We start from the raw sequence: 25,226 nt of genomic DNA, 5'->3' as shown, positions 1-25,226 counted from the left end.
CCCTCAAGATTTTCTCCATTTAAAGCAATGCATTATCAGGCATTGTAACATCTAGTCATTTTACTAAAAAACTGGTTTCAACTGCATCAGAATAATCCAACAATTCCAAGATGAGGCTTCGGTCACTACTAATATGTTTTTCTTTTTCATAATACAGTGGGTTTCTGTTAGGATTAAGGATTAGGATTTTTAGATCTATTTATTGAATTTATTAAAAAGGTCTGTGCACTAAAATATAAAACTTATTCACGGGGTGAATCGTGGACGAGCGTGGAAGAAAGTCGTGCCTGAGAGGTTAAACTCAGGGCACCTCCTTACACTAGGAAATCCCCTTCCTTTTTTCACCGAGAGAGAAACGTCAGGTAGCCGCAGCGGCTTTACAACTTCCTGTGCTGATGCGCCCAAGTGAAAGAGGCCACAAGATGCTGTCTTTCCCGGCTGCTGGAGTTATTTTATTACTAGCTTGGATTTATCCAAGTGACAGCCTTTATTTTCACATAGGGGAGACGGAGAAAAAATGTTTCATTGAAGAAATTCCGGATGAGACCATGGTTATTGGTAAGGACTATTCGCTTGTAAGCATAACCTAGCTAACTAACGGTACACGCTAACAGCTGGCTGCAGCAGAGATGCTGCGTTGGAAATGACAACGGGGACCACACGAAGACTTCTTCACGGTGTTCACACCGGTTAAAAGTGTTTAAGCAGCAAACTGTCAAGTTTTGGCCTACTAAAGAGGCAATCGGTTTGTCTCTTTATACTTAAAAAATATGTTAAAGTGAGTTTCTAATCTTAGTTAGCTAAACAGTATTTTACACCTGAAGCTAGCATAGTTGGAGTTGTACGTGGTAAAACTGGACGGGTTAACATACGTATAAATATATATATAAACAACCCATATTAGTGTCAAGTATTGCCGAAATAGTATTGTAAATATTTGTGCCAGCCTTGAATTCATAATTTGTCCACATCTAGAAGGTTTAGCTTTACCTTCACTCGGATGAATGCATTGGCACTGCTCCCCGCAGATCTATTTGTGGCAAGTAACCTTCACAGTACACTTGATTCGGTACATTTTAAGCATATGGATCTTTACTGTAGTTTTATGGTGTAATAGATTTAAATGACACGCTTTCACCAAGACTTTTTTATTTAAAAATTGTCGAAACTCAATTTCTTTTTCACACTGGGTAACAATATTCATATTACTAGAAATCTGAACAGAATGATGGTGATGCACCTAATATATGACAGTATTTTTTTAAACCAATTTTAGGAACAGTATCCACAAAATTGTACTTACCTTACTTTTTATATGTGTCACATCTTTGCATTTTATGTATTTATGCATTTTTAGGATGTGTGTAAGGGTTCAGCTGCACTCAGAATACTAAAACATTCTTAAATTGATCTCAGAAATGAGTTTGTTTTTTTTAATGCTGCTTTAATTAGGTGTAAAAAAAAAAAACCAAAAAGAAAAAAAAGGTGACTCTATAATGCTACACTCCGTTAACTCTACTGAGTGTTTTGGCCCTTACAGTTTAATATTTTTGGTCTTGCTCTCAACACTCTGCCAGCAGTGATTTTACTAACTGCAGCAGTGGTGTTTTGAGTTTAGAAATTCCAATTTAGGCCTCTGTACACAGATACATTTACTAGCTTGTGAATTTTGTGTTTAAAAACAATTTTTTGCCTGACATGAACAGAAATATGCATATTGTCAGGATGTAGAGATTGTTCCACTTGCATTTTTAAGATCTTAAGCTGACTCCGCTATTTTCATGAATGCTTTTTAGAACGTCAGAAAACTGAATTCCAGCATTTCCAAAAGTGAAATCTGCCTTTATACCCAAACATGCATAAATGTTAAAGGCTGTTAAAACTACAGATCCACTGAGAACTGTTGTATATTTACACTTTAATGCATCAAATATTTGAAATAAAAAAAAGAAAAATAAACTGTGTTTACTTACTTACATTTTGCTTTTTATGCTTTACCATTCAATGTGTTTTTATGTCCTGACCCTGTACATCTTGTGTAAATACCCTTGTTCAGTGTTATGATAGTATTTTCAACAGTATGTTTAATATAAACACACTTTACTGGCTGTGTTAGCAGTGCAGAAGTGAATGATTACATGATCCATTGATGGTATGTTTGCTTGTTTTTTTTTATTTTTTATTTTATTTAAAAGGAAAGTACAGGACTCAATTGTGGGACAAACAAACCGGCTCCTTCCTTCCATCCACCCCTGGTCTTGGGATGCATGTTGAGATCAAGGATCCAGACACAAAGGTAAACACATGAGAGGTAATTTTCCATGGAGTGAAATTATTCTCAAATGAATGCTCTATGTTCCACAAGTGTAAACTAAGATTTGCAAAATGGTACAATTTGTATTTTGGAGTAGTCAAAAATGTGTGCTCAAATCTAAATCCAAAGCAATTTGAAAAACAAAAGACAATTTTACAAAATACACATATGAAAACGTGAATAAATGCTAATCATTGACACACAGATTTTTAAGTTCAGCTATCTAAATTGATCATTTTTGCTTTCATAAATCTTACATATGTTTGTTAGTCATTAAGCTAAGATGAATGCTATTGTGCTGTGTTCTGAGACTGGTAAGGTGATTCAGATGTAGTTATCCCACATTACCTGAATTATATCTATATTTCGATTATACAGCAGAATAGTTATCTTGTACTAACTTAAGAGGATGAGCCAGAGGGATGGCTTATCGTGCTGTTCTCCAATCCGCAGAGGCATACTGATTGGCTGTTTTTGTAGCGGAAGAGCATCCACCAGGAAGCAGCAGCATATTTGAACCATATATTAACCTTCATACAGTGGGGCAAAAAAGTATTTAGTCAGCCACCGATTGTGCAAGTTCCCCCACCTAAAATGATGACAGAGGTCAGTAATTTGCACCAGAGGTACACTTCAACTGTGAGAGACAGAATGTGAAAAAAAAATCCATGAATCCACATGGTAGGATTTGTAAAGAATTTATTCGTAAATCAGGGTGGAAAATAAGTATTTGGTCAATAAGAAAAATACAACTCAATACTTTGTAACATAACCTTTGTTGGCAATAACAGAGGTCAAACGTTTACTATAGGTCTTTACCAGGTTTGCACACACAGTAGTTGGTATTTTGGCCCATTCCTCCATGCAGATCTTCTCGAGAGCAGTGATGTTTTGGGGCTGTCGCCGAGCAACACTGACTTTCAACTCCCGCCACAGATTTTCTATGGGGTTGAGGTCTGGAGACTGGCTAGGCCACTCCAGGACTTTCAAATGCTTCTTACGGAGCCACTCCTTTGTTGCCCGGGCGGTGTGTTTTGGATCATTGTCATGTTGGAAGACCCAGCCTCGTTTCATCTTCAAAGTTCTCACTGATGGAAGGAGGTTTTGGCTCAAAATCTCACGATACATGGCCCCATTCATTCTGTCCTTAACACGGATCAGTCGTCCTGTCTCCTTGGCAGAAAAACAGCCCCATAGCATGATGTTTCCACCCCCATGCTTCACAGTAGGTATGGTGTTCTTGGGATGCAACTCAGTATTCTTCTTCCTCCAAACACGACGAGTTGAGTTTATACCAAAAAGTTCTACTTTGGTTTCATCTGACCACATGACATTCTCCCAATCCTCTGCTGTATCATCCATGTGCTCTCTGGCAAACTTCAGACGGGCCTGGACATGCACTGTCTTCAGCAGCGGAACACGTCTGGCACTGCGGGATTTGATTCCCTGCCGTTGTAGTGTGTTACTGATAGTGACCTTTGTTACTTTGGTCCCAGCTCTCTGCAGGTCATTCACCAGGTCCCCCCGTGTGGTTCTGGGATCTTTGCTCACCGTTCTCATGATCATTTTGACCCCACGGGATGAGATCTTGCGTGGAGCCCCAGATCGAGGGAGATTATCAGTGGTCTTGTATGTCTTCCATTTTCTGATGATTGCTCCCACAGTTGATTTTTTCACACCAAGCTGCTTGCCTATTGTAGATTCACTCTTCCCAGTCTGGTGCAGGTCTACAATACTTTTCCTGGTGTCCTTCGAAAGCTCTTTGGTCTTGGCCATGGCGGAGTTTGGAGTCTGACTGTTTGCGGCTGTGGACAGGTGTCTTTTATACAGATGATGAGTTCAAACAGGTACCATTCATACAGGTAATGAGTGGGGGACAGAAAAGCTTCTTACAGAGGACGTTACAGGTCTGTGAGAGCCAGAGATTTTCCTTGTTTGAGGTGACCAAATACTTATTTTCCACCCTAATTTACGAATAAATTCTTTACAAATCCTACCATGTGGATTCATGGATTTTTTTTTTCACATTCTGTCTCTCACAGTTGAAGTGTACCTCTGGTGCAAATTACTGACCTCTGTCATCATTTTAAGTGGGGGAACTTGCACAATCGGTGGCTGACTAAATACTTTTTTGCCCCACTGTATATTACTGTATAGGATCTGTAAGTGAAGGGTGACAGGTTTTTTTTTTTGTGTATTTAGAAAACAAAAATGTCTGTGTTGTTTGAAGTAATGCAGAAATCCACAAGATTGCCAGATCTTCCAGTTTTTTAACAGGACTTGAACGCTGCTTACGTTTGTGGATCTGTTCTAAGCTGACACTGTGAAAAGAGTCCCAAACCCCTCTGTGCATCTCTGAATTGATCTGTGGAGGAAGCCTTTTGAAAGCAAAAATCATAAAATTTATGTAGCTGAACTTAAAAATGTGCATAAATGATGAGTATTTATTCAGGTTTGGATATTTGCATTTGCAAAAGAGTTTTACCTTCATTCAAAAAGTTTTGTACACCTGTATGGATTGGAGCCTGCAGTTGTGAGTACGAACACACATTTGTAAATCTTAGTTTACCCTTCTTGGTTATAACATACACTTTTGCAACCCTTTTGATACCAATGTAGCTCCATAGTTTTCTAATACACACCTGCACATGGAACATATAAGTTAAATCTAAGCATTTGCTGCTTACACATTCCCCAGATCATCCTTTCGCGTCAGTATGGATCGGATGGACGGTTCACATTTACTTCCCATACACCTGGAGAGCATCAGATCTGTTTGCATTCAAACTCTACCAAGATGGCTCTGTTTGCAGGTGGAAAACTGGTATGTGCAGAAGTGCACGTCTGACTTTTTGAACTGCCAGACTGCTTTCCATTAAAAATAATTAGCATTTGTTTAACAATAACTGAGTAATGTTAAGCAGTGTATAAATGTTTAAACTGTACATTAAATGAGTAGTTTAAAAAATAAACGACCTAAAAGTAGTTGATAAATCATTAAAAAAGAAAAAGAATCAAAAAGTGTGATCTTAGTCAAGTTTAGTGTATAAATGGTTATAATGGGTAGAGATTGTTTATATTTGAGCAATTTCAGTTGGTAAGTTTGAAATTGCTAGCTAAAAGTAGCTAAAAAATGAGCTGAATACCCGCAGATAATTACATTTAAATTATTCAATTAAGTGATTTAAAAAAATTAGTTGATGAATTAGGTCTTAAAGTAATGGTAAAACCCTAGCTACATAAGGGTAAGTTTATAACTGATAAATAATCCTTGTAATACAAAGTTGACCAGATTTCTTAAATGAAAACTCTGTCACCCTTTTTGAAGTATTTGACCTTCACAACAGTGTTAGATAACACATTTACTTGTGTCTAAAAACTTAAATTTCTCAGAAAGTCTGAGATTGAAGGTGAGTTAACCCTAGACGCAATGAAACAACAACAACAGTGGCAGCCTACCTTAATGCTGTTTGATCAGCAGCGTAAATGTAGAGTCAAGTCACTAGAAGCACAGTGCTACCTTAGATAAATTAAAAGTATTGTCTCTTTTTGTATTTTTGCATTACCTATTTATTATCATACATCTTAGACTTATGTTAATATATTTTTTTGGGCACATCAGTGAGCCTAAAAATAGTTTTCACTGATATTGTTTGTTTGTTTTAATCTTTATATATAAAAAAAAAAGCCTCTTAACTTTCTGTCTGGTCTGGCACTAGTCTGCACTTCACCTCAGACTGAAGTAGCAAACAATATGCCAGTATCCAGAGAACATAATGTATGTGCTGTAAAATAACACCAATAAATATGGGTGTGTTGAGCTATGCTGGAAATGACCTAAGCCCATTCTGATCCTTTTGTTCGAGCCTCTTGGAAGGTTTTTCCACCAGATTAGCTGAGGTTCTTAAATCAGTACAGTTCAATATTCTTGGGACCTTGGTGCTAGCATTTCAACTATGCTTTGAGTGAAAACATCATAATCAATAATAATAATAATAATAATGGATACTTTATTGATCCCCATGGGGAAATTACTTGTTTTTCTCTGCATTTGACCCATTCACTCAGTGAAGCAGTGGGCAGCCCACTAAGCAGGCGCCCGGGGAGCAGTGTGTAGGGACGGTACCTTGCTCAGGGGTACCTCAGGGTAGCCGTTAAGTGGATTCGAACCGCCGACCTTCCGATCATGGGGCGACCACTTTACCTACTGAGCTATCCCTGCCCCTGTCTTATACTAATCGTGGTGCAGGCCAGTGCACTGCATGAACTGATACCTTCAAGGATATCAAGGATACATTAGCACCAAAGAATCCCACTGATGTCACCGTTCTTCTTCTGTGGAAGGAGAACCTGCTACTTTTTGCTTCCAGACAGGAGTGAAATTTTAAGGTCTAAAAAAAATTATTTCATAAGGACAGTGTGCAGCTGTAGTCACCATTTCCCAAATAAAACTTAAGGTTTTAGTTAGTACATCAATTTAGCTTATTCTAAGGAAGTTCTTGATCTGAAGTTGACTGAAAAACATGTAAATCTGAAGTGTCTGTTACTGTAGAGAGTGCATCTGGACATTCAAGTGGGAGAACATACCAACAACTATCCTGAAATTGCAGCTAAGGACAAACTCACCGAGCTGCAGCTACGAGTCCGACAGCTGCTGGACCAAGTCGAACAGATCCAGAAGGAGCAAAACTACCAGAGGGTGAGTTAAAAAAACAAAAACCAAAAAAAACCAAAACAGTTCTGTTTTATGTCAAAAGTATTGGAGTTGAAGCCACTGCAGTGACTTGAATGTGCTGGTTTTCTTCTGCAGTATCGTGAGGAGCGCTTTCGCATGACGAGTGAGAGCACCAACCAGCGTGTTCTCTGGTGGTCCATTGCTCAGACGGTCATCCTCATCGTCACTGGTATTTGGCAGATGAAGCATTTGAAGAGCTTCTTTGAGGCCAAGAAACTGGTGTAACGTGAGTGTGAACAGAATCAGTGAGTGTGAAATGACACGAGCAGACAGACTTTGCTCACCCAAATAAAAAGGTGTAGGAGGAGACACTTGGTCCTAATATTAGCCATAAATGGTACGCGCAAATCTGCAGATACAATTTTGTGTCCCGGGTAATGTGGCTTTTTCCTTTCCTTTTAGTTTTTCCACAGTAACTCAAAACGGTTTGTTGTGTAATCCTGACAACACTGGACGTGTCACTTTTCTATCTTAAAGTGCAGGAAAAAGCATTTTTGTGATTGTATATGAAGAAAAATGAGAATGCTGAAGTTGTTATAAGTATTTAATTTTGGTCATTGTTAGTGTTACACATAGTTTCACACAGGTTTTGTAACTTTTAACCATAGGATTTCAGCTGTACTCATCAGGTACATACATTTCTGCATATACTATAATGCCTTTGGTTCCTTTTGCGCCCATTTCAGTGCTTGAGTCCCAGTTAGTTTTTATAAGCAGCATAATAAATAGTTTATAATTATTCCAGAACTGTGTTAAATACGCACATACAGGTATTCAAAGATTAACTCACGATACTTTGCCCACAATAGCAATGACATCATGATTCTGTGATATACATTAGGTTGATTTATTCAATGCATTGTGAGTTTCTATAGCTATATTTAGCTATATATAATATTAATATTTATTTAACCTATTGAATATTTTAGAGCTACAGCTTTGATATTGTTTCAGGTGCTTTACAGAAGCTATACCAATATTAAACCACTCGTCGAGATAGGCTTACAGTTATATTATAAACCTTTTATATGCTGCTTGTTTGTGTGAAATGAAATGTTAAAGTGTTACCATCCATCTTTCTACAGACAATGTATTGTTTGTAGTATACCAGATCTATCTGTAGAGCCAGTTTATGATATTAACAACAGGAATGTGTGTATAGATACTGGCTGCCCTTTTCTAATGCTTTTTACAAGGATTTAATACTACAAGAGCCTCTACACTTATCATTCCTGACACTAGATTGTGTTTCAACAAAACTTATTTATTGAACAGTTGTGACTTTTTTTTTTTTTGCGCTGGGCTAGAGCCAAGTTGACTGTCAAACATTAGCAGGACAGCATTTTAAGATTTCTGATCATTTCTTAAATGCAGAGTTTAGATCCAATTTCAGATCCATAGATATCATATGCACTAAAGCCTTTTCAGAAATGTTAAATTGCCACTCTGGAAATATTCTGTTTTTTACTGTGGTCTGGGTGCTTGTTTCACATGCTTAATAAAAAAATAATTAAAAAAAAAAACTTTGGCTGAACTTTTTTTTGTTGTTGTTATTTGCGCCACTTTGTCCTAAGGAGAAGAAATACACAGCAAATGGATCATCGTTTCAACAATAAAATTTATTGCTTGGCTTCAGCTTCCCTGTGAGCCAGATTCCAAACCAAACAATGCTGAAATGCCTCGGTAGGACAGTAACCACACATTAAATCACAAACTGACCTTTTTTCTCCCCATGTTGACAGAAAAAAAAAAAAAAACAAGACACACACAGATCTTGTGATACCGGTAAATAAACCACTGCTACACCATCAGAGCTGCAGTGTGAAAACCTAGTTGGATGATGAAACAAAATCACCACTTTGCATAGGTTAACCCTCACACTCACCTCCAAAGCACCACAGCACGGACACGAGACTGCTACACAGAAACACTTCCTCGGTTTACGCTCAGGTTTATTAATATCAAGAATAGAGTTTTGTCACCTTTGGCACACCAAACAGAACAATATCAAACACACAATACAATGTGTCATTATAAAGGGATAAATGATTTATTTGTTAAATCAGGTCTTTGTTTCATATGTTCAACAAGAGTGGTACACTGTGCTGTGTGGAGGTCCTGATCTGTGGGAGACACATTTCAGCACCGTCCTGTGTTTGAGTGGAAAAGTAGAAAATATCACACACCAGCACAAGAATCCAAAGAAACCTCACGCAAAAACACTGAAGTCGTCGTGTTTTCAGTAGTTTGTCTTGTATCCAGTTATCTTGACTAAAAGGTTTTCCATGAGGAGCAAGTCAGGGCACTAAACGTTAATAACACTTGTTAAACAACGTTAAAAAGGTTTTCTAGCTCTGTGCCAAATGCCACTTTAATGCTTAAACTGCAACAAGGGCACACAAAAAGTTAGGATTAGGCAAATACAATTTACAATTAATGCAGGATTCCTCAATCCTAGCTCCACAAGGCTGTGTGGAAAAGATCTGCTTCACCGCTCTGTTCGTTCTGCATGTGAAGAGCAGAGCTCTTTTGTTTTGCTTTTTTAATTAAAGGTATTTCAAAGAAGGAGAGGCTCTTTCTTAGCGTTCAGACACGGTGAGGTGCTGCATCTTCTTGGCGGCATCTTCTGACACCATCTTAGATGTTTTCTCAGGACTGGGAACTGGACTGGGACCAGGACTAGGATTAGGAGTGTTCAGTGCACTGTTGGGATACTCCCTGTTGCCGAATATGATGCTACCCACTCGCACATTGGTGGAACCCACCTCAATCTTTATATGGAAGCAAAGAAAACAAAAACAACAGTTAAAAAGGAGGAAAATAGGATGTGCAGATTCAAATCAAATATCAGCAACAATGCTGAGGAGTCTCCAAGGACAAATGTTTGTGCAGACAGTCAGATTTTCATGATGACTCCACTGATCTTTTCTGCAGTGCCGGTACAATGTTGACATTTTTTTCAAAGTTCAACTTTTAGGAAATGCAATGTATGTGCTGATGTGGGGTTTGACACAGACATTCATGACCTACAGAGGATCATTGACTTTAATCAAAGTCAATCAAAAGAAATTTGATTTCAGAATTTGGACACAAAGTTTTTTTAAATTGCTGTTACCAGCTTCCATACAGGAGTGACACTCACCGCATGTTCAAAATCGGTGGACATACCCATACTCAGCTCTACATCCTCTGTAGGCAGCTTCAGACTGTCACACACCTCCTGTCTCCGACTCAGCAGCATCTGTGCAGGTGTATTGTTAGGATTACAGACTGACACTAATATTAATAGTGTTTTTCATTTTTCTTGGTGCACACAAAAATGACCACAGGTAAATGTAGCCGTTCTGTAATTGTTTCGTACCTGGAAGTCTGGGTTGGGCCCCAGAGTGAGGTCATAGCCGTAGCGCCCAATGGTCATGAGTCCTAAGAAGTGCAGGGCGGGACACTGTGTCACTATGTGCTTCACCGTGTTGACCGTGTCCTCTGGTGGCAAGCCATGTTTGCCTAAGACAAACATTTGACGCATTGTTCACGTAACAGCAGCAGTGTTGGTGATCAGATCGTCACACCCAAGAAGCACTCACTCTGTTCTCCGCTGGTGTTGACCTGAACCATGACCTTTAACCTCTGTGTGCTGGCTCCTCTGATGCGCTGCCACGAGCTGTTGACCCTGTCAGCCAGTTTTGCAGAGTCGATTGTCTCCACAAGGAAGAGATTCTGCACTCCTGCAAAAATGAGGATGAAAGGGCATCATGCTGTTGTATGTATTCACTTATTTATTTAGAAATAGCTTTAATTTGGTACAGTCATGGTAAAGAGAAAGTACACCCAACAAGCGTCATGGCCCTTCCCACACTGCTTCTCAAAGATCACTGCTGATTGTGTTCCCTTTGTTAACACACACACCCGAATGGTCCAAATGATCACACTGACAAAAGTCTGCCTTTATAGACGCGCTTGTAACGATTAGAAGTACCTGACTGTTCTCTCTTTAATTACTATGGTAGCAGTAAGAGTGTACTTTTTTCAAACACTGTTTTGTTAAAACAGATAATGACAGTGTAATATGACGTGTTGTTGTTCATCTGAGGTTCTATCTACCCAATTTTCAGACCTGCTAACGACAAGATGTTTTTAGGGTTTTTTTTAGGTTTACATAAAACCTTAGAATAACCACAAAGCACTCTGAGAGAGCATTTCACAGGTCTGTGACCTCTACGAGAGAGCTGATGGTCACTCACCCAAAAGTTTGTTGACATTATTCTTCTGTAGATGGCCGATAAAATGCCACTTGATTTCTGGACACAATTCTAAAATCTGGATGAAGGGAAAAGAAACAAGGTCAAGGTCTGCGGTGGGGGAGGAGCAATCCAATCTTCTAAAATATGTGAACCTACCAGAGGATCTGAAGCTTTGTCAACAAGTTCATTAACCTAGGGAGAAATGAAGGGCAACGTCAATCATCTGTATTACTGTCCACCTTCATTCTCCTCACAGGTCATTCAGAGACGCTGGCAGTGTTGCACACTCACATAATTTTCCCCAAAGTTCCGCTGCCCTTGCTTGTAGGCCTCCACAACCATCTCTGGGGGTTTTGTCTTGCTGACAGCTACAAGGCGGGGTGGTACAGCTGGTAGTGTCTGAGGAAGGACAACAAAAGCTCATTTTTCATCCGTATCAGTGAGCATGAGCAGAGGAGCGTGTGATGCAGCATGCAAGCAGAGGTCTTTTGCAGAGGAGTGAGTCAACCCTGTCAGCATCATCCAAAACAACGATGCTTCCGGCTGCATCCACATCCTGCTACAGATCGTTCAGCTGCTCCTCATCATTTAGATAAACCAGCTCACAGCATGTTCCCACAGCTGTGACCTACATCAACCTTGATTCTATTTGAATGGAGTGGCACTTGTTGAAAAGGACATCTACACTCGTGGACGTTTCCCATAGAGCAATAGTCACACAATAATGGAATGAGTAACTGACAGACATCATCTGTACCCACTAACACGCAAACACAGCCAGAGTGCGTGTACCATGCTCCCCGCACGCACTGTCACGCATGGGGTGTTATGAAAGTGCTGCCGCAAGCCCGACTGTCTCCCATTCAAAGGTTGAAGTGTTTGGCAGCCTTACATAACGATTCGTGCTGCCGCAGCACGTTTTTCTCAGGGCCCCAAGAGAGGAGCGAAGGCAGAGGCGCTACCGAGAGGAGCATCCCGGCCTGCAGTTACCTTAGGCCGCCGGGCCGCCGCCTGGTTCACCCGTTCCACTACCGACTGCAAAGCCTTGGCAACTTCCTCCGACATCGCTACTTTCCACATTCCGTTAAAACTGCTATGACACAGAACGTAAAGAAACGCGTCCGCACTGACGACACTCGGCTTTCAAAATAAAAGTCCAGCTGAACGGGAAGTCAGTCGTCCGGAGTGCGCCCCCTGTCGACCCGCCGTCAGCATTTGCGCATTATGATTACAAATGCACACAGCACTCAAACACACCGGAACTGAAACCTGAGTGAGAATTCCTCTCCGGCTTCAGGCCAGAAGAAAAAAACTTTTTGAAGTCATATTTAGGAATAAGGTCAGCAAAACTGTCTTTACCAGGTTTTTCTAGATGCAGATTTTATGTGCTGCTGACATATAAAGGACAACAGTATCCAGAGGCATTTGTTGGCTGCTGCAGTCTGGGAGACATGCTACTGAAAAGGAATGACATTGGTGTTTTTGTTTTTGTGTATGTAGATACAACCTGTTGGCAGTAAAACCTTTATTTCGGTCATGTCCTGCATTAAAAACATATCTAAAACAATACACACACTTTATATATTTGTGATCACTTACTGCTTTTTCTAAATATAAGAATTGCATTAGGATAAGACAGGTTTAGTCATTTATTTGTGTAGTCTTTAGTAGTTCTCTTAAAGACAATGTTGGCTGCTTTTTTATGGGCTCAAAATGTGGTCATAAATATTTTGTACTTGTAAAAAAGATTTGTATGTGTAAAAAGAATTTGTGTGTGCGTAAAAAAGATTTGTATGTGTAAAAAAGATTTGTATGTGTAAAAAGAATTTGTGTGTGCGTAAAAAAGATTTGTATGTGTAAAAAAGATTTGTGTGTGCGTAAAAAAGATTTGTGTGTGCGTAAAAAAGATTTGTATGTGTAAAAAAGATTTGTGTGTGGACTTAGAAAAAAAAACCCCTGCAAGTTACAAGTACGGATTTTTGACCCTATTTTTCTACCCTTCATCTGATTGGTCAATGTCATGTCAATCACAAATGTAATAATCCAATCAGAGAACAGATGGGTTTGGCTGTCGGAGGGGCGCTTTTTTGAACTGCAGGTCCTTGAAGGGTGATACCGTTTGTATCCGATAGCAGCTAGGTCCCCAAACTTTCAGTAGCTGTTGAAAGGAAAAAGTTGTGGTATATCAGTGGTTAGAAATAACATTATTACTTTAGGATTAGTTTAACACAAAGTCAGGGCTGACCCAGCACCATTGCTGTGAGTCACAGTGCGCAGCATAAAAGTCCTTTCACATCGGATGCAGGATACGCTGCTAATGCTAACTAAAAGCAAAGGATCCAGAATTTGTTACGCTGGCTGCTGGGCTCTATGGGTTTTTGCAGCAGCTCTACCTGTACTAGATGCACCTGCTCCTTGTCTTTTCTATCTCTGACTTTATGTCCTCTACAAGAGTTTGTTTTTTTTGCTAGTTCTTCAAATGTTCAATAAAAACATGTATGCTAATTCATAACGAAGAAAGCTTTGTAATGAAGACTGTCATTTCCAAAACACTGCCCGCCCCCACCCCGCGGTCCGCAGCGCTGTTGAAAAGGCTGTGGAAGTCCCTGTATTAAACACGTAGACCTGTGACATAAAAATCACCAAACTCGGACTACCACAGACTGTTTTCCTTCGTGGTGATGAAGGAAAACGCTGGGTTGGCATGTAAAAGGGCATTTATTCCCTTCAAAGACCTGCAGTTCAAAAAAAGCGCCCCTCGACAGCCAAACCCATCTGTTCTCTGATTGGATTGTTACATTTGTGATTGACATGACATTGACCAATCAGATGAAGGGAAGAAAAATAGGGTCAAAAATCCGTACTTGTAACTTGCAGGGGGTTTTTTTCTAAGTCCACACACAAATCTTTTTTACAAGTACAAAATATTTATGACCACATTTTGAGCCCATACCTTTTTGTCCCATTCTCTGTCAACATGATCCCACACTGCTTCACTAATGTTGGCTGAGCTCTGGGGACACCAAACCATGACTGACTGATCAAATTTCACTCACTTCACATGGCCTGTTGCCACTGATTTTCAAGCCACTTCTAATGTCAAATCAGAATCCTTTAATAATCCATAAGGAAATTATGTGAACACTCATACCTCAGCCTTTTCTGCCTGTTTGTCTTCCTTAAGGATGACTTGTTGACAGCCACTCTTCCACTCAGACCATTTCTGACGAGTCTTTGGTGAACAGTAGATGGGTGAGTAAAGGACCTGTGCCAGATCTCTGCTGGATTCTTCTTTTATTTCTTAAGGACATGACATTCAGATACTGTTTGGCTGCTGTAGCGCTTTAGGCCTGCCACTCCTTTAATCCTTCACTTGTTTGTTTTTCCCAAAAATTTTTAAGCACACACTTGACACAATCTTGGCTCAAATATTCAGTTAACAGCTCTTTGGGCATCACATCATTGGTGAACCCCCCACTCTTTTACATCTGTCAGGCTGCTATCTTTGTAGATTCTGAAGCAGCAGGAATAAATTACTTTTTTGTAAAAGGCAGTGACTAAGTGCATACCTAAATTCAACATGTATTTGGTTTTCTCCTTCTTTTGAAAATAGGCAGGTATAAATGAGCTCAGCAGCAGCCAATCTCCAAAGAAAAACTTTTAGCTTCCGAAGGCCCAGAGAATCACTTAAAATTTCTAAGAAGATCTGTCTCTTAGCGGGGAGAATATGAAGAAATAAGGGTGTTCCACAGTATTTTATATCGGTCCAGCTGGACTCTTATCATCATATTTAGTGTGCCGCTTCCTCTGCCTGTTGCTATAGTAACATGTTGACAGTAACAGAACAATAACTTGTGGTATTGTGGTAATGTGATATAAACTGAATGCAGAAAACCAATTACAAAGAAAACTGATTTATTCACAAGATCACACATTTCAAAAATCCAAACAAAAAGACTGTATCTATCATCTCACAATTCAAATACAAATGCTTTGTCTCCTTACTGAGGAGCCAGAAAGGGACAATAATGTAAAAAACAAACAAACAAACAAAAAAAAACCCCAACAAAAAAAAAAAAACCCAAAAAAAACAAAATGTAGGGATCATTTTCTTCAGGTGCCTCCTCCGCTCTCATACTCTCTCCAAGGCCTCCAGCATGATGATGCTGTTTCCCCTGATGACCTGTGAGAAACAACACCACACAGAGTAAACACACTACCATCATGACAAATGTCCTAAAGGTTTTAAATAAAGCACTGAGCTTTCCAAATCTAAACAGAATTTAGTATCTTATTCATAGAAGGTAAAGCAAACAGCTTTTCTTGACATTTTAAAGCCTAAATTATACTGAACAGCTGAGCACTCATTCCTGTTGTTTGTAGTTCATTGCCTGGGGAGAATGTGTACTTAGTGTAAAGTAAATCATCCACAGACACAGAGTCCACACAGTCACAAAAAGCAGGCAGGCACAAACTGCCCTAACCATCTCATGATGAAATTTATAACAGTGGGACCCGAGTATACCCTAGCGGACTTGCTGACGGTATAATTCCTGCTTCAAACCGAGTTAGGATGGTTTTGAAATGAATGAAAATGATTTCCTGGAGCAAACAGCAGCAGATGCAGGTATAACTAATAATGTATGGTATGTGAACACAATTCCACAAGTGTGCTATCGTGCAGTCCACCAAACAGTCCCAACAGCATGTCACTGGATGTGGAAGACATATGTGTTGTTCAAATGCTCACAGGTTGACAAGTGGGCCAGAAACGGGGAGGGCGCGATTGTGGAGTTCGGCAGGAAAGGGTATGACACAAACATGAAAAGAAAAGTACAGACAGTGACTGCAGTGGACACTTTTCGTTGTTTTTGAACACACTGTTCACTTCACTTCCCTCCCTCCAAGACATCTACAGGAAGCGGTGCCTGAGGAAAGCGGGGAGGATCATCAAGGACTCCAGTCACCCCAGCCATAAACTGTTCAGACTACTTCCATCAGGAAGGAGGTTCTGCAGCATCCGGTCCCGTACCAGCAGAATGAGAGACAGCTTCTTCCACCAGGCCATCAGACTGCTGAACACGTCATAGACACCTCACCTTCACTACTAGAACTTCAACATTATGCACTCCATACTGTACATTAATGCCACTGTTTTGCACATGTCTCAACTCTGTATATTTTTATATATTTTATTTATTGTTTACTCTATTTAATTTGTAAAATATGTGTATACACACACACACACACGTAGAAAAATATTTAGTATACACATCCAGAAATGCATATACTATTATATATTGTACATATATTTATTAGTTTCAGATGTAGCCATTCTTGTATTTTGCTTGTTTACATTATTGTATTTTGCACAACTCTGTTGCTTGTGAAGCTCGCACACAAGAATTTCACTCACATGTACTGTACCAATGTACCTGCACATGTGATGTGACAATAAAAGTGATTTGATTTGATCAACTCGTTGTACTGAGAACTTTATACTTCTCCAAGGCTGGCTGATGGAACAACGACAGCACATGCAAGTGTGGCCCACGCACAGGTTGTAATACATATTTGTGATACTCCATCAACAACAAACACTCTCTGCAGGCAGTCTGTGATTGCGCAGGAACTGCGTTCATGCTACTCCCACTCAAGAATAAAACAAGCATAACAATCTGACGTTGTTCAGGTCATGGTTAATGTTATCGGGGACATGCTAAATGTCTGTGAAATAAGGGCCTAAAACTTGTTCCACCAGCTGAGCTAAAACCAAACCGTCAAGTACAACCAGGTTACAAAGGACGAAATACTAGTAGCACATGATATGCAACCAAAATGTATACAAATGACTCCACCAAGTCTCTTTGCACTCCATATGACAGGAAGAGCAAATGGTGGATGGAAATGACTAATATGATGGAAAAACAGGGCTTTAATCAGGTACAAAATATTTATTTTATTTTGTGATGATATCATGCAGATTTCAATTTGTACTGCTGCTGAAACAGAGTGTGCCAAAATGCAAAGGGTTCACGTGCAAATGAATATTGGCAATCCTGTTAATATACTACAGCTAAAGCTATCAAGAAAGATCGGGGTCTTAATGGGAGTGCTTTGCAGCATGTTCAGACCGTGGCAAATATGAAGTCTGACACCATTATAACCAGAACTCTCTCGTAAATAAGCAAGCTGTAGTTAAGAGGAGAGCAGACTGCTTGAAGATAACAATGCTGTGCTGTGCTTAAGCGCACAACTTTTCTTTGGTTGGATGCACAAACTAAAGAATGAACAGAAGGAATGGGTTAATGGCCTTTGGTGACAATACAGAAAATTAAGAAAGACAAAGGTACTGACCACCATGCCAATTGTGTTCTGCTGTCCTCCGGGGCCCATCTCCAGACAGTCATCCACCACCAGGTTCATAAAAGGGTCGAACCCCCGCAGGATGCCTTGCACATGTCTGCCTCCATTCAGCTTCACTGAAAGGAGAAAAAAATAAATCACTATGAGGAATTTTACAAACTGCTCAGTTCATTTATTTCTGAGACTGATCCATCTTTAAACTCAAAGTTTAGATTGTCCACATACTACCACGAATATTTACATACAGCAAAATAAGACATCCATATTTATGCTATCACATAACCTAACTTTTGAGTCCACATCTATGAAAGGTACTTGACTTACCCAGTGTGAGGAATGAACTTATTATTCCGAGGGTTACAACAAGCTTATTTTCCAACTTTTAAGACCATAAAGACATCTCACAATTATAGTATAGTGTCAATGAAAGACAGTAGGGGTTATAAGATCTGTGCAAGTTATACAATATATCAACATTTGTCCTAACCATCGCATTTCTAGCAGTACTTCCCAGCAACACAACACGCTGCGCGTATTAAAATAAATTCCCCCCCTCCCCATGTGTATTGCCTGCACTACATGTCTGCTCTTTGTTATGAGATCCTGAACAAACAGGGAGCAGAGGTCATCGAAGAAGGCTTTGTGAAGTGTACCAGATGAAAACGTAATTACTGAAATTATTCAATAACTTTACTTTGATATTTCATGCTGTTGCTCAAAAACAACGAAAGACAGGAACAGATTCACTTTTAACATTCCGGCTGCATTTGAATCTGTGCTTGGAGTCATACTCACATGAAAGCTTCTTGTCCATGAACCTGGAAAAGAAACCCATCAGCATCGGTTACATGGTCACAGTTTCTTCACAGGCATGTTAGCTAATGTTAGCTTGTGGCTATTACAAACAATGTACCAGATCTGCTATACAGGAAACAAGAAGCAGGTACAAAATAACCAGTGCGCGTTTATTTATCAAAGATCATTGACTTACTTCTTCAGCTCGGGTGGGTGTGCTTTACTCATTTTAGCTGTATTTTCTGGACGCCGAAGCACTCGTTCGCAATCTTTTCGTTTCACGAAACCGCGGAAGGAAAGCGTGCGCCGACAACCGGAACTTCATTGGTGAACTCTCATAGTGGACCTTCTGCGTTTTCCTCACAGCGCCGCCATGAGGACAGGAGGAGGGAGAGCCGGCCAGCTTTGAATGCATATACCGGTAGTAGTGGAAGAAATATTCAAATCATTTATTTAAATGCAATTATCACAGTATATCCCTCAAATCACCACCAGAAACAGCCTTTCCTGTTGATAAAAGGCAGGATAGATTCATACTTTGATGTTTAGGCAAAATTCTGACCCTGCCATCCAAATGTTGCAGCCTGGGATCAAAACTCATCAAACCAGGTAACATTTTTCTAACCCAGTAATGTCCACTTTTAGTGAGCCTGGTTGATTCATAGTGTCAGTTTCCTGTTCTTGGCTCACAGAAGTGCCACCCGTTCAGTTCTGATGGTGCTGCAGCACATCTGCTTCATTGTCCGTGTTGTGCATTCAGAGATGCTGTTCTGCATACCTTGGTTGTAACCAGTGGTAATTTGAATTATTGTTACTGTCTGGCCTGACGAAGCACTATGCCAAAGCATTTTCACCCAGAGAAATTTTGTTCACTTACTGGGTGTTTTCTCTTTTTTAGACCATTCTTTGTAAACCCCATTTATGGTTGGGTGAGGAAAATCCAGTGTATGTTCAGTTTTTTGGGGGGTGTTTTGCTATAAGACCAAGTGGGCCCAATGACAACCATTATTTGTTGACAAATACATTTAATAATTTGAGGAAAATCATATTAGTGTAACTATTGTTTTAATAATGAATCTAATGTACATTATTGCATTTTATAACATTGTTTTACTGTTCCTGCTTTAAGAGTAATGTGTAAGCTTCATGGCCATTAGTTGTTATACTGTTGACTATGTTCAGAATACAAATGGAAGAGCTTTTAGCTGCGACCTGTTATTTTAATAATGATTTATATTATCTGAACCTAGAAACTAGCTAAAATCATCAAAAATAAATGTATATATTTGAGTAGAAATGAAATAACTTTAAACCACTTTGAATAAAATCAAATTATGGTATAATTTTTGCAATTTGCCCTTGCTAATTTCAACTGTCATCCATTAATTACTATCAGTCTGCTGTATGGCTGTGGCATGCAGTCAGTTTGAAAATTCACAGAATTAGAACAGCAGAAATGATGCAAAGAAAACATCTGACAACTGTTAAATTTTATTTATGTCATCTGCAAAGAGCCATACACACCAACTTACAAAAGACCTCAGAAAAGTAGAAACTTCAAAACCTAGAAACGTATCTTCTACATGTTCACAGTCGCATTTTGAAAACAGTAGTTGAAAATACTTTAGAAAAAAAAAATCATGTTGATTTAAGTTTATTCACCAAAGCGCACTTATTGAGCATCGTAGACACACTGAAGGGCTGCCGTCAGTCCATCTGTTTGCATAGTTAGGAAATACGACCAGAGCTCATGCAAGCTAAAAAGCAGGGGCATTATGAAAGGCATTGTTTCGGGTAGAGTTATCCATGAAAGCCAAGTTTGCTCACTGTATAGATTACTGCGATCTCTCTTCCATGATAAAATATTAGGAAACAGCATGTAAACAAACAGTGTTACACATTACAATCTCATTCAGACCCTGGGGCTGCATTTTATCTCTCGAGCAAAGAAATGAACCTCCACCCAGTGCTCTAAGTAGTGCTGCTAACACTCACGTTCGGGACACAAGACTGACAACACGACAAGTTCAGACACCACAATTGATGAATAATTATTGCCAAATTTGTAAGAAAATACAGCAGAAAACATAACAAAAACTAGACAAGTGGCAAACAATTTGTCAGGCAGTGTTCTGGCCAGAATGTACCACAGTTGAGCAGATGGCCTCATTTCTCAAAAGAACAAAAAACAAAACCCTGAGGCAAAGATGAGCTTAGCTCCACTTTGAGCATGCGAGCAAATCCCAACCTGTTTTTGGAAAATGGGGTCGATTAGAAATGAACAGTTCAAACTCTAAGAGCTGGGAAGTTTATCCAAGGTCCAGGAACCTTTACACAACTGATGTTATTATTAACAGCCATTTTCAGCTGCTCCCTTCTCAAAAGGGATCGCCACAGTGGGTGACTCCACAAGTTTGACTGGCAGAGTTTTATGCTCTTTTTATGGCCTCCCTAATACAACCCCAAAGGGGCTTTGTGTATCTGGCTGGAATTAAACCAGCCCAGTTGCTGCCAAGTGGTGAGACCATCTTCCAGGATCATAAGCTACCATTCTTAATTAAAAGAAAAAATAAAAGGAAAAGCAGACAATTTGTGGAAGTTTTTATACCACTCTGTGGTATAAAAGTAGATACACAGACAACAACTGGTCTGAAAGAGGGACTCCTGGGTTTAAAGGTTTGGATACTTTGAATGGATCAAACGAATCAAAATCAAACTGTTCTGGCTTCTACAGTTTTCAATGCATTATAGAGTGAAAATTTGCAGACAACAGTCCTTCACAGTGAAAATATTAGCTTTATGTTCAATTTCATATCATCAGTCTTGCTGTAATAAAGCTGAGGCTCATCTTAAAGGCTGCTGCTGCTAAACAACATAAACACATATTCTGTGTAATTCTTCTTTGTTGTATTTCACTACAATGCAACTTGTTAATGCATGGTTGCTCTGCAAGACGCATCTGAGAAGATGTCCTGTTCTCAGATGTACAAACACTGATTAAACCTCCCTTTAAAAGCTGCTGTGATGGATCTTAGACAAACTGATATCCACACTGTGCTTTTCAATGAGTCTTGCAGGAGAAAATAAAATTCATGGTAAAGGGCTAAATAAAAGCTTAATAAGACATTCTTTTTAACTGTTGATATGGTTTGGATAACAAAGCCCGAGTTTGGGGTACAAAAGCAATATATTCTGAATTCTCAATCAGTGAACTCGTGACTCAACAAGAATTTCACAGAGATTTCATCACTCCCCTCTGTCTAACCCTTCAAGGCAAAAAGGCGGGTTGCTGATGACATTCACACTGACACGTCAGGCTTTGTCGGCTTGATGCGTGTAGCCCTCTGTCAAGCTGTCCTCCTCCACCCTAACTCGAAGGTGCTCCTGACAGTGTTCTAGGAAAGAGTCAAGTGCAGAGAACCCCTGCTGGCAGGGCACGCAGTGGTACAGCCTCTGCCTCCTGGAGCCTGGCCATTTGCACGTGTCCATCTCGGTGGTGCACACACTGCACTGTCTCCTCTTCATGGAGGTTTGGTGGAGCTCCATGTGTTCCTTCAGCTGCTGCTGCAGAGAGAAAACCTCTGCACAGGAGGGGCACGGGAAATCTCTCTCCACCTCCTCCTGAGCTTCAGGCACTTCTGTGCATCTCCCTGAAACACCTTTCTTGGTCAACTGTCGAATGACTTTCCTGGGTCTCCCTGGGCCAGCCCTGACTGTCTTAATCTCAGCGAGGCTGGTTTTGGCTTTATTTGGTCTGTTTTCTGATAGTTTGGATGAGTCTTTGGTGGTACATCCTACAGTCTTGCTTTTGTTTTTGATAGCCACCAAGCTCAAGGCTGTATGCTGTCTGTAGTGTGCCCTAAGCGATAAATGGTGGACAAAGACTTTTCCGCAGACCTGACAGGGATACGTGCCTGCTTTCCTCCGCTTGATGACGACTGGCCTCGGCTCTCTCCTGACATTCTTCTCTCTACTGTGCTTTTCTTTTCTGTGCATGTACAGTTTAGAGGTGCTCCTGAAAACCATGTCACAGGAGCGACAGCTCAGCAGCTTTTTTTGAGATTTTGAACTCTTGCTTGGCTCTTCATCCACCTTAGCACTCCTTCCTTTCCTCACCTCCCCATCGGTGGCACTTTGCTCCTCTGCATGGCTGGCCTGTTCATGGCATTGCAGTGCAGCTTCTGAGCGGAAGACTCTTGAGCAGAGTTGACACGTGTTGATAGCTCGGCCACTGGGCCCTGGAGTATCTGAAGAATCAGAGCGAGTGGAATCCCCCTCAGAAACAGGTGAAGAGCCGTCAGGGAGTCTGCTGGCATCAGCTATATCGGACAGGGACGGCAGCTCATTGCAGCCGGCCTGTTGGTGCTGCAGCAGAGCCTGCTTCTGGCTGAAACCTCTCCCACACGGGGCACACGCATATGGGCTGTGGTCCATGTGATGAGGCTGGCGGTGAAGTGGCTTGTCCAGGGGGCTGCCAGGATCAGAAGTGTGAGTCACGCACGTAGAGCAGGGGGAACCAAATAGCGACATCCCATGACAAAGCTCGCAGCATGTGGACTCGCACTTGTGTAGCTGTAAGGATGACCTCAGGGAGAACTCCTGGCCACACGAGGGACACCGGTGAGGCTTGGGCAGTGTGTGTTCAGACTCCTGGTGTTGTAACAGATCTGTGGCATAAGGAAAGGCGTTACCACATTCTTGACACAGATAGGTGGGCTGCTGGGGCAGACGCTGCCTCTGGGTTTGTGTGTGCTGTTTTGTCTCTGCCCTAGCGATAAAGGTGGCAAGCCTTGACAGAGTGTCTGTGGCTGAGCTGGAGCGACCAAATGACTCCTGGGACCTTGTAGTACTCCAGCTGACTCCATCCATCCTCCTTCACCAAGCTTTCTCCTGGCTTTTATGGAGACACAAGAGGTTTTAGCAGCTACCCTTTAATTCACTCAGACACAAGATCTAAAAGGCTAAGGTACTGAGAAGTGTTTTGGTTGTAAGCTAAATGGCACCACGCCTGCAGTCAACAGCTAGCCAAGCTCTGTAGGATGAGGGGAAACGTGCCTTCTTTTTAACTTGTTCCTCTTTTTTTGTTGACATTCTGAATTACTGGTCGCTAAGTTTTATTCTTCTATTCTATTTGGACAACACAGACTGCGACGATAGGTATCAGTTTAGTGATAAGTCTGAGCCTCTACAACGGTAAACCTTACAACAACACAGCTGCGACCACGGGCTAGCTTTGTGTTTGCTAAGGTTAGCTCGCTGCTAGCCTCGCCAACACGTCAGAAATGCACACTTGCGCTTGTTAACTAGCTTACCTTGGCACTCAGACAGGAGCAGTGCAGCGGCTGTATTGACGAGTGAATAGATTCAGACAGTGCGTTGCATTATTAATGGGATTCTTTAACACAAACCACACTGGCATGACTGCTAAACTGAAAGCCAAGTTTTCTTAGCACTTCCGGCACGTCACTTACCCACTTTGCAGCTTGAGTTCTCAGGTATGCGCAGTGACTGTAGGTATGATGCTTCTCCTCTCTCTTATCTAGCCCATTTACAGTCTTGCTAGTTACAATTAAAAGGACTTTCAAACCAAAACAATTTACTAATTTTTTTTAAATTAATGCCAGCAGTTGCTGACCCCTAATTAACTATTAAAAAGACATAAAATCAAAAATGTTCTCTGCCCCTTTCAACAAGGGTGTTTCCAGATTCATATCGACCATGTTACAGATGGGAACTAGAACAAATGGTGCGATATGGCAGCCTCACTTCTGTCAGTCTGCCCCAGAGCAGCTGTGGCTACAACTGTAGCTTGCCTGCACCAGTGTGTGAATGTGAGAGTGAATGAATAGTGGAATTGTAAAGCGCTTTGAGGGTCTCGAAAAGCGCTGTACAAATGCAATGACTGACTGTTTGTGTGTTTTAGTCCTGTGATATACTGGCGACTCGTGGAGGATTACTCCACCTTTTGCCTGGTGACCCTTCCCCCTTTCCTGACTTGGAAAAAAAGAAGAAAATGAATGGCTGAAATAAATTATTGTCACACAGAAATACTCAAGAAAAATTTTAAAACTAGAGAAACAACCCAAGTAAGTATAAAATGCAGTTTTTAAATGATGATTTCATTTATTAAGGGAACAAAGCTATCCAAACTTAATTTAAAATAGTAATTACATGCGACCCCTGGCAGGAATAGCGACAATCAAGAACAGTGGCTCACATCGCTGTGGAAGAATTTTGTCCCACTCTTCTTTGCATAAGCATTTCAATTCAGCCACACACAAAGGTTTTTGAGCAGAAGCCGCCTGTTTAAAGTCACACCAAAGCATCTCAATCAGGTTTAAGTCTGGACTTTGATTAGGCCACTCAAAAAACTTTTTTTAGTCATTCACAGGTGAACTTGCTGGTGCATTTTGAATTTTTGTCTGAATTATTAAGTGTGCTTGAGCTTCAGGGCATGAACAGACGGTGAGAAATTCATTCTTTCGGGTAGAGAGCAGAATTCAGCAGACGACACCGTCGTGGTGGGCCTGATCTCTGATAACAACGAGACGGCCTACCTGAAGGAGATTAGGAATCTGGAGAACTGGTGCCAGAGGAACAACCTCCTTCTAAACGTCAGTAAGACAAAGGAGCTGATAGTGGACTTCAGCACTAAGCAGGAGAGGAACTACCAGACCCCCGTCATCAACGAGTGCCCAGTGGAGAGAGTGGACAGCTTCAAATACCTCGGAGTTCACATCACGCAGGACCTGTCATGGTCCTGTCACATCAACAC

General features: G+C 40.7%; 4 protein-coding genes across 5 annotated transcripts; 1 reads left to right on the top strand and 3 right to left on the bottom strand.

The window, feature by feature from the left end:
- The first annotated feature begins 357 nt into the window (after positions 1 to 357).
- Positions 358 to 8,568, top strand: tmed4 (transmembrane p24 trafficking protein 4). Of its 2 annotated transcripts, XM_080899091.1 has the most exons (5): positions 358 to 558; positions 2,196 to 2,296; positions 5,013 to 5,138; positions 6,867 to 7,013; positions 7,125 to 8,565. In XM_080899091.1, exons 1-5 carry the CDS (start codon positions 396 to 398, stop codon positions 7,272 to 7,274), a joined length of 687 nt encoding a protein of 228 aa, XP_080755217.1. In that variant the 5' UTR covers positions 358 to 395; the 3' UTR covers positions 7,275 to 8,565. The 2 variants fall into 2 exon arrangements, with proteins under 2 accessions (XP_080755217.1, XP_080755218.1); XM_080899092.1 differs by lacking the exon at positions 5,013 to 5,138 and having other exon boundaries at positions 369 to 558; positions 7,125 to 8,568.
- Positions 8,569 to 9,075: 507 nt separating this feature from the next.
- On the bottom strand, positions 9,076 to 12,438 carry plpbp (pyridoxal phosphate binding protein). Its single transcript, XM_080898138.1, has 8 exons — positions 12,281 to 12,438; positions 11,582 to 11,689; positions 11,447 to 11,482; positions 11,291 to 11,366; positions 10,634 to 10,774; positions 10,411 to 10,553; positions 10,192 to 10,290; positions 9,076 to 9,820 (listed from the first exon to the last, which is right to left on the bottom strand). The coding sequence occupies exons 1-8, from the start codon at positions 12,368 to 12,370 to the stop codon at positions 9,629 to 9,631; spliced, it is 885 nt and encodes a 294-aa protein (XP_080754264.1). The 5' UTR covers positions 12,371 to 12,438; the 3' UTR covers positions 9,076 to 9,628.
- A 2,750-nt stretch (positions 12,439 to 15,188) lies between these two features.
- snrpg (small nuclear ribonucleoprotein polypeptide G) lies at positions 15,189 to 18,782 on the bottom strand. The gene is made up of 4 exons (XM_080898140.1): positions 18,648 to 18,782; positions 18,452 to 18,474; positions 17,648 to 17,772; positions 15,189 to 15,473 (listed from the first exon to the last, which is right to left on the bottom strand). The coding sequence occupies exons 1-4, from the start codon at positions 18,677 to 18,679 to the stop codon at positions 15,423 to 15,425; spliced, it is 231 nt and encodes a 76-aa protein (XP_080754266.1). The 5' UTR covers positions 18,680 to 18,782; the 3' UTR covers positions 15,189 to 15,422.
- A 1,148-nt stretch (positions 18,783 to 19,930) lies between these two features.
- Positions 19,931 to 24,917, bottom strand: LOC308407579 (uncharacterized protein). Its single transcript, XM_080899341.1, has 2 exons — positions 23,764 to 24,917; positions 19,931 to 23,345 (listed from the first exon to the last, which is right to left on the bottom strand). The coding sequence occupies exon 2, from the start codon at positions 23,318 to 23,320 to the stop codon at positions 21,764 to 21,766; it is 1,557 nt and encodes a 518-aa protein (XP_080755467.1). The 5' UTR covers positions 23,321 to 23,345; positions 23,764 to 24,917; the 3' UTR covers positions 19,931 to 21,763.
- Positions 24,918 to 25,226: the final 309 nt, after the last annotated feature.

This window comes from Rhamphochromis sp. 'chilingali' (genome assembly GCF_963969265.1).
Source record: "Rhamphochromis sp. 'chilingali' genome assembly, chromosome: 12".
Classification (NCBI taxonomy): Eukaryota; Metazoa; Chordata; class Actinopteri; order Cichliformes; family Cichlidae; genus Rhamphochromis; species Rhamphochromis sp. 'chilingali'.
This window is presented reverse-complemented; position numbering and strand designations above follow the sequence as displayed.